We start from the raw sequence: 312 nt of genomic DNA, 5'->3' as shown, positions 1-312 counted from the left end.
CATTCAGCACCGCTCCCGGCCGCCCGCCTCTTATCCAATGACAAGCCGAGGAAGAGCGCCAAAAAGAGGGACAAGGAGAAGAAGAAGAGACGGAAGGAGGGTGCAGAGGAGAACGGCGACCTGAAGCTTGCCACTCCGGGGATCCCTCGGCTGACTCCTACTGTCAGGGGTAGGTGTGACTTTTCCTTTTCATTCCCTTTTATCTGTCACCCCCTACCCTATGTCATCTACCCCATGTCATCTGTCCTCCTGTCACCCCCTACCCTATGTCATCTACCCCATGTCATCTGTCCTCCTGTCACCCCCTACCCC

At 56.4% G+C, this 312-nt stretch overlaps 1 protein-coding gene across 1 annotated transcript in view; it reads left to right on the top strand.

Annotated features, from left to right (window-relative positions):
* RSBN1L (round spermatid basic protein 1 like) overlaps positions 1-312 on the top strand; it is a 55663-nt gene that overhangs the window by 1608 nt on the left and 53743 nt on the right. The window contains exon 2 of the mRNA XM_018560421.1: positions 2-169. Within this exon, the coding sequence (XP_018415923.1) occupies positions 2-169 (168 nt within the window). The remainder of the gene's footprint in view (position 1; positions 170-312) is intronic.

The sequence above is a fragment of the Nanorana parkeri genome, unplaced genomic scaffold (assembly GCF_000935625.1).
Source record: "Nanorana parkeri isolate BGI_ZX_2015 unplaced genomic scaffold, ASM93562v1 scaffold454, whole genome shotgun sequence".
NCBI lineage: Eukaryota > Metazoa > Chordata > Amphibia > Anura > Dicroglossidae > Nanorana > Nanorana parkeri.
The sequence above is the reverse complement of the archived record's forward strand: the minus strand, read 5'-3'. Positions and strand labels throughout refer to the sequence as shown.